Source organism: Triplophysa dalaica, unplaced genomic scaffold (genome assembly GCF_015846415.1).
Source record: "Triplophysa dalaica isolate WHDGS20190420 unplaced genomic scaffold, ASM1584641v1 Contig3, whole genome shotgun sequence".
Lineage (NCBI taxonomy): Eukaryota > Metazoa > Chordata > Actinopteri > Cypriniformes > Nemacheilidae > Triplophysa > Triplophysa dalaica.
The window spans coordinates 434512-442500 of record NW_026622637.1 but is presented as its reverse complement, the minus strand read 5'-3'; the positions used below and the strand labels follow the sequence as shown (position 1 = coordinate 442500).

Genomic DNA, 7989 nt, shown 5'->3' with positions numbered 1-7989 from the left:
TGGACAGTATCTCCGCCTGACGCGTGGTTAGTCAGGGCTGGTGTCGGTGCGTGCCAAGTTCTTCTGCTGTGCCTCCTCCGAAATGATTCCCCAACGGGGAGTACAGCCTTTTCTTTGCCGCTGTCCAATAGCTTGGATGAGCTGGGTTTAAACATTCTAAAGAACAGACGAAGAAGCGCTTGGCGCCAAAGGGACCCAGACAAGTGAGCCTAGTGCTGGGATTTCCTTCAGACGAGTGCAACTTCCTCACCCTTCTGTTTCCGAAGGGTGTTCTCTGACAACGAGCGTGACGCTCATTTAGTTTTTGGCCTATAATTCCGAGTCAAACGCAGCGACGTGTCCTAGCAAAATCCTCGACATCCGTCTCTGTGGCGCAATCGGTTAGCGCGTTCGGCTGTTAACCGAAAGGTTGGTGGATCGAGTCCACCCAGGGACGAAGGCTGTGTGGACAGTAGCTGCAGTTTTCAGAGCCCAAAATGCTGTGGCCCACCAGCGAGTATAAGTACGTTACGTGAATAAGACCCAACTGAGTCTTATTCTGAAGCCATACGGTTTGCAAACACACGGATGGAATAGAAGCATTTGGCCTCCCGCGCTGGGAGTTAACCTCTAGCACTGAACAACAGCAAGAAGAACTAAGATTTGAGCAGTGTAATACTCCTCAGTAGGTTGGACAGTATCTCCGCCTGTCGCGTGGTTAACCAGGGCTGGTGTCGGTGCGTGCCAAGTTCTTCTGCTGTGCCTCCTCCGAAATGATTCCCCCACGGGAAGTTCAGCCTTTTCTTTGCCGCTGTCCAATAGCTTGGATGAGCTGGGTTTAAACATTCTAAAGAACAGACGAAGAAGCGCTTGGCGCCAAAGGGGCCCAGACAAGCGGGCCTAGTGCTGGGATTTCCTTTAGACGAGTGCAACTTCCTCACCCTTCTGTTTCCGAAGGGTGTTCTCTGACAACGAGTGTGACGCTCATTTGGTTTTTGGCCGTTTATAATTCCGAGTCAAACGCAGCGACGTGTCATAGCAAAATCCTTGACATCCGTCTCTGTGGCGCAATCGGTTAGCGCGTTCGGCTCATCTGAACTTTTCAGCGCCACCGTAAAGATTGTGTGGAAGTGTTCGAGCTGCCGGTTCAAACAGAGGCAGTTCGTGGAGAAGTCCGAGACGCACAGGTGCGAAGGTTGCAGGCTCAAGCAGGGGGCCTGTCATTTTCCCCATCTTTGGCGGGAAAGGACATCTTGTCGACTGACGATGATGAACAGAGTGTGATGCTGACAAGCTCGGCCTTGTCCACGTACCTGCGTTGCGCCGGACTCCGCGGCATCTTCACTGGTGCCGAAGCTATCGAGGACAAGAGTGGCGGTTCAGGCCCGGGAGAGCTGTGGGCAGTAACGAGGCACAGGAGGCGCAGCCGGCAGAGGAAGACCAGGCAGAGGAAGGAGGCAGGTCGGCTGCTGGTCCGGTGGCCTGGAGAAGAGTCATTCAACGGTCCGTCACATGCGTTCGTGTGAACAGCCGATGTGTTTTCGTTTCCCTTATTAAATTGTTTTTCTTGTAAATAGTTTTGCAAAAGTGTTCAATAAACATTTCCTGTTTTCTTCAATCCTCTTTGATCTGTCTGCTTATTTCACTAAAAGAAGGGAGTTGAGAAATGTTTTTGAAAGAATGTAAACTTCTTACGTCCCCTTGTCTAAACAATATTCTACGGTTGAAAAGTCTGATCGACGGAACACACAGAGTTTCAGGCCTGGAGACAAAGTTTGACACAGACACCAGGGGCCTGTTGCACAAAACTAGGATAAGGGATTAAGCCAGGATATCTTGATGATCCTGGCTCAATTGATCCGTAATCCGGTTGCACTAAAGCTGGATAGGGGGCAGGAGGATATGTTATGGTATAAATTACCATGGAGATTTATTCTGTGGAGCTAGCCTGCTCGAGACCAGGCTAAATTCCAGGATCTATTTAATCTCATCCCTAATGTCAGTCAGCAGTCACCACAAATGGAAACCAATAGTTATTTCACTGCTCACTATACATTATCACATATAACTAGACCCACTGTCATTATTTAAACGTTTGTGATCATTAATTTCAATCATTTTGGATAAATAATGATTTTTAGATGATGTTGCTATCATTAGATAATTGACAGTTTCCCATAGACTATATATAAAATGATAGAATATTAGGGCCAAAAAAAAGAGGGAAAAAAGACAAGTCATAATATTGTAACCAGTTGTTTTAAAGGAGGACAGTTGTTAAAATGACAGATGTGGGGCATTTCGTGAAATTGTACTTCAGTATGGTTTCATAAAGAAAGACATGCTGATGTGCCAGAATATTAAGTATCACATTGTCCTAAGTATCAAAACTGTAAAAAGAATATGTAGCTTTTCTGCAGAAAGTACCAGCCTCATAAATGTATGACTTTATCCTTTTTCCTCAGTGTGGCCCTAGTACTCGGTCATATAAACAAATACACATTCCATATGAATATAAAAACACAATGTGTAACATTATGTTCCTTTATTGAATAAGGACAAAACAAAGCAGGTAAACCATCAGCTCCTTTCGAAACTGAAGTCACAGTGACTAAAAGAATCAAAGCATATTATACAAAATGATACATACACATTCAAAGGTCTGTATATAACACACCCTGCATGCCTGCACACTAAAATAAATGCAGGACAAATCCATACACATCAACTGAACAGACAAATGAATGGATGCAGTAGCCTCCCTGCAGCCTTGTATTACACACAGTATACCGCGCAAACATCATAAGAGGCCAAATTCCTAGAAAAAAAGGAACCCAAAAAAACCCAAATTCCTCTGCCACCGCAGGACATATTTAACCAAAATTGAAAGCACACATACTAACTAAAATAATTCAACACATATTGGTCCCTCAGCAGCCGACCACTGTCGTCATCAGGGAAGATTCCCGGATTGTCCCAGTCCATGGCTGGTGGCACTCTGGGGGCCCTCTCCTTCCTCAGGCAGGCCACATTGTGGAGGACAGCATAAGCCACAGTAATATCACATGCCCTAACAGGGCTGACCCTTAATTTGTGAAGGCAGTGAAAGCGTGCCATCAGGTGGCCAAAGGTCATTGCAACTCTGGCCCTGGTCCTGGTCCTGGCATGGGCATGGTTGAAGGCCTGCTGTGCTTCCTGGGGGTCTATGAAAGGTGTCAGGAGAAAAGGCTGGCAGCCATACCCCCTGTCTCCCAGCAACACACCAGAGAATTCACCTGTCAACACAAAATCTCATCATTACTACCTCATAAACACAGTGATATTCTTGACACAGCCATGATGGTTATAAATAGGGGTTGTGTGTCTTACCTTGTGATAGGCACTGATAGATTTCAGAGGCCCGAAAGATTCTGGAGTCATGGACTGAGCCAGGCCATTTTGCCACAACATTGCAGATCACACAGTCAGCATTGCAGACCATCTGAAATCATAAGATGAGGAATATTACACCAATCAATGCAGAGTGTTCCTCAATGGACAATATCAAAAAGTTATGTTCACCTGAACATTAATGCTGTGAAAGGATTTCCTATTCACAAAATCGGCCTCATGGGCACCTGAGGGGGCTTTTATCCTTATGTGTGTGCAGTCCACTGCACCAATGACATTGGGGAAACCTGTCACACAAAGTATTGAGTATCCTACTATGTGTTAACAGTTGTCCTGTAATTTGTAGATCCTCTTACCTGCAATCCTATAGAACTCCTCTTTGATGTCACATAGTCTTCTGTGGCCAGGGAAGGAGATGAAGACATCTGCTAATGCTTTGATAGCCAGACACACACTCCTTATTGTGCAGGAAATTGTGGCCTTGTTCAGCTGTTCTGCATCCCCCACTGAGTACAGGAAGGCTCCACTAGCAAATAAAGACATATTTTCTTGATTTGCTAAATGACCTAGCAAAATAAGTATAGTATAGACAAAAAATATAAAGTAATAAGTAAATGTGTGCTTAAAACAAGCAAAAAAATAAAAAAATTCTCAATATAATAAGAAAAATTCTCTTGAAATAAGTTTACTTTTTCCATAAACACTTAATTTTAGAAAAGTTCTCGTTTCATTGGCAGATTTTTTGCTTATTTTCCTAGGTAATTTTGCTCAAGAAAATATTTAAGATTTCTTTTAGATATTTTTTTTTTACCGAGACAAAAATACTAAGTAAGAAAGAAATTTTTGCAGTGAAGTGAGCAACCGACCTTGGGTCCTTTGTTGATTATTATTATAGCTCATCTATTTATTAAATTTTATTTATATAGCACTTTTCACAATTGTTTCATTCTGTCAAAGCAGCTTTACATTAATAAAAGCAGGAGAAAAAAAAACGGTGGACAACATAAGAAGCGGAGTACAACGGCTAAGATTAAACCGTACTGAGCGTAGTAACGTTAAATAATAATGTAAGGCTTTAATAATAATTTATCATAGCTTTATACAGTGTGATGGAGTTACTTTACACAATTTCACTCATATCTGCAGTGCATTTCAATTAAAAATGTAACCGTTTCATAATTACAGTACAACTGCTTTTTTGGAGATGTGAATTAAATATTTGAATTGTAATTGTGATGTTTCAGCGGAGCGGTGAGTGTGTAATTGTGCACTATTTACGCATTCAGGCGGTCTGCAATACTTTGCCAAGCTTTTTCTCTTTGCTTTATCACTGTGGCGGTGTTGCCTTTCTTCTTAATTATATCTTTTACCTCCTCGTATGCCTCCATGAGGATTTGTGCTTCCGACGGGGAAAGTACGCGGATCTAGTTGCCATGGTAAATCAGTTAATCTGTGATCTGTGGCGGGGTCTATTTGAGTGAGCCGTGAGCGCCCACCTATCCAGGATTGGTTTCACCTGGCTTAATGAATCCGTGTCTGCTCATCCTGGCTTGGTCTTTGTGCAACCAATTAAGCCTGGACGCACATGTTTTGGCTTCATTGAGCTCAGCTGAGTCATTTATCCCGGATGTCTTAATTCTACTTTTGTGCAACAGGCCTCTGTGATGTGAGAACAGCAGGGTGTCATGTAAGCAGGATAACAAAACTCCTTGCAGGGATAGGCCTGCAACAGGTGTGTACAATGTCCTGAAGAGTTTAGCTCCAACTGGGCTCAACACCTGTTTGGAAGTTTCTAGTCTGCTTTGTGAAACCTTGATGAGCTGTTCAGGTGTGTTTGATTAGGGTTGAAGCTAAACTTTGCAGGACACAGTTCCTACAGGACTGACTTTGGACACCCCTGGCCTACAACAAAAGTCTTAAAATATAAACTGTCAAACAAGACTGACAGATCATAAAAATCATCTTATTTGATTGACTGGTCAAAAGACTTGTCTGGGATAGTAGGGGGACAGTCACACTTTGATAAGATTCCAAACCTCAAGTCTCAATTCACTCATTTGCATGATAAAAGCCATAAAGCAAGGAAACAACACTCTTAGAAGAAAACTCCACAAACAACATCTATATTATCTCACTCTATTTTAAAACAGCTATCACAAGATGAAAACACCTTTTTTATTAGGTAGTGATGAGGGGGTGAAGGTATTTAGACCCACTGAAGGAAGAGTTGGGGTCAGAAGAGACCGTAACAACAGTCATAAAATATAACTGTCATCAGGGTTGACAAGTCATCAAAGTCTCTGCTTGAGTGACTGGTTGACATAAACTTTGACAGGTGACCATAAATCAATCAAACTTTTGACACACAGTATAGTAAACACTACTCACCACGCACCACGCACGCACGCACGCACGCACGCACACACACACACACACACACACACACACACACACACACACACACACACACACACAAGACGCGCGCGCTAAGAAAAAACAGTTTTTTCACAGACTCCAAAACGTAAAGAAGATAAACGCGAGTTATTCCCTAAACTAAGCGTGAATAAGAAACCGGAAAAGCGGATGCTTCGCGTTTTTTAAGGTGGAACGGAAAGCGTCAATAAAACAATAGGAATAAATTAAACGTCACATGCTTTGTTTATGGTGAATGTGCGAAGCTAGGCAACAACGATCGTTTCTCTTATGTGACGTCCTCCTCTACACACTTTTTTGCTACCAACTCAAAAGTATACAAAAACACTTCATACTTTTAGTACGTAATATAACAAGGCCAATTATGACGCAGCAACAGTCTCTCTAATTGGGCAGACGAGAGCATAAGCCCCGCCCCTCTTGATAAAGTACGAGTGGTAGCGGAACAGGTAGAATATATGAGCACCGCAGTTCAGATCATCTAACAATAGATTCACGAAACAAGTGGAAAACTCGAGAAATAAAACTGCTTTTAATGAAGACTGTGAGAAAGTTAAACTTTATAAACCGCGTTAGGAGACGAGATGATGAGAGACTGAATCTTTACCTCAGAGGAACATTTATTTCTTTGTTCTTTAATGTAAATTTCTCCTCGGTGAGTATCACTGTTTTTATAATAATTGTGTTTATTTAAATCCAATGTTGAAATTGACTATTTAACGGGTATTGAACAGAAACCGATTTAAATTCAATGTATGATGTAAAATGCTTTGTTTGAGTTTTAAAATGTATAAAGTGATGTTTGGAGGTTTCAGAGAATTATATCTCAATACAGTACAGTGAGATGTGCTAATATGTGCTGTGGGGTATCCACCATGTGACGCTAGCTTTGCTAGCTCTGTGCATAGACTCCATTGTAAAATCAAATTGGCGATTAGCACGTTTGATATATGTGTGCTAGTAACGTTAAATTGCGCATGTTTGAAATGTTGTGAATTCATTCTTGATTTAAACTTATTTCACATAATAACTGTAAAAATATTTATATAAATTATAAAACGATACCCAGATAAGTGACTGTTACGTAACGTCAACGTAAAATTTAAATCAAATTTATGTCGTGGCGACGTAATCTTGTGACGTAATCTGCCGGTCTTGGTCACGTCGTGACAACGTAAAGGATATAACATTTTTAATTATTTTAATATTTTATCTAATATTATTTGGGCGGACATGCAGCAAAACCAATCAGAGAGTCTAAACCAATCAGAGAGTCTAAACCAATCAGAGAGTCTAAACCAATCAGAGATAGTGAAGGGCGGACCCCCCTCTGATTGGCTGTGGTCCTGATATTCCTGCACGTGTGTGTACCAGAGGTCACATTAACCCAAAATTCTGTGACATTGACAGAATGTTTGTTAGTTTCCTTGTGTAGTGATGATGACAGATCTCTTGTTCTTTAAGTGTGCCCTGAACCATTTACCTTACTTTCCTTTTGTTCAAACGGTTTTGTTCAGTATTTTTATAGACTTCAACATTACGAAATGTCATTTATATTAAATTATTATAAGAGTAAATCTCTTACCACTATAAAGTGACTTTAACTTGTGATACTGGACTGTGGTGCTTTTATTTTCATCACTTAACTTTAAACTCGTTTTTCTCCAAATCTGTTACTGAACATCTTAGCGCTTCAGCCGACCTCAGCCATAACTTTAGTGAAATCAACCATTTTACTAATAAAAAAATGTAATGTATTTCAAACTCTATATTGGACTTAAAAATGTGTCCAAATATTAGTCTTTGAACATTCACTGCATTTATTAGCCGTCTCACACTCTCACATTCACATGTGTGTGTACTGATGAAAGTCCTGTTTGTTCCCGAAAGTCAAATTTTAAAATAATCAATTATTTTGATTTGTGTGTCGGAGAAAGAAGTAAACGCCACTTTTAAATGTTACTATGGTTGATATGGGATTTTCATAGAGCTGAATTGTATTTCAAAAAATGTCCATCTATTATAATGATGACATCATCTCATGTCTCTTTGTGTTTAAGACCGTTCTCCAGACGTGGACAACTATTCTGAAGAAGACAATGACAGTTATTCTTCAGAGCAGGAGGTCAGTGATGATGCAGTTCAGGGTCAGGTCAGCACTTCTCATTATGTCAATCATCACAACAA

General features: G+C 41.1%; 1 protein-coding gene and 1 non-coding gene across 2 annotated transcripts; one reads left to right on the top strand and one right to left on the bottom strand.

Moving 5' to 3' along the window:
- The first annotated feature begins 362 nt into the window (after nucleotides 1-362).
- trnan-guu (transfer RNA asparagine (anticodon GUU)) lies at nucleotides 363-436 on the top strand. Its single transcript has one exon. It is a non-coding gene; the product is annotated as a tRNA-Asn (tRNA).
- Nucleotides 437-2877: 2441 nt separating this feature from the next.
- On the bottom strand, nucleotides 2878-3912 carry LOC130416950 (putative nuclease HARBI1). Its single transcript, XM_056742312.1, has 4 exons — nucleotides 3726-3912; nucleotides 3541-3656; nucleotides 3349-3460; nucleotides 2878-3254 (listed from the first exon to the last, which is right to left on the bottom strand). Exons 1-4 carry the CDS (start codon nucleotides 3910-3912, stop codon nucleotides 2878-2880), a joined length of 792 nt encoding a protein of 263 aa, XP_056598290.1.
- Between the last annotated feature and the right edge of the window lie 4077 nt (nucleotides 3913-7989).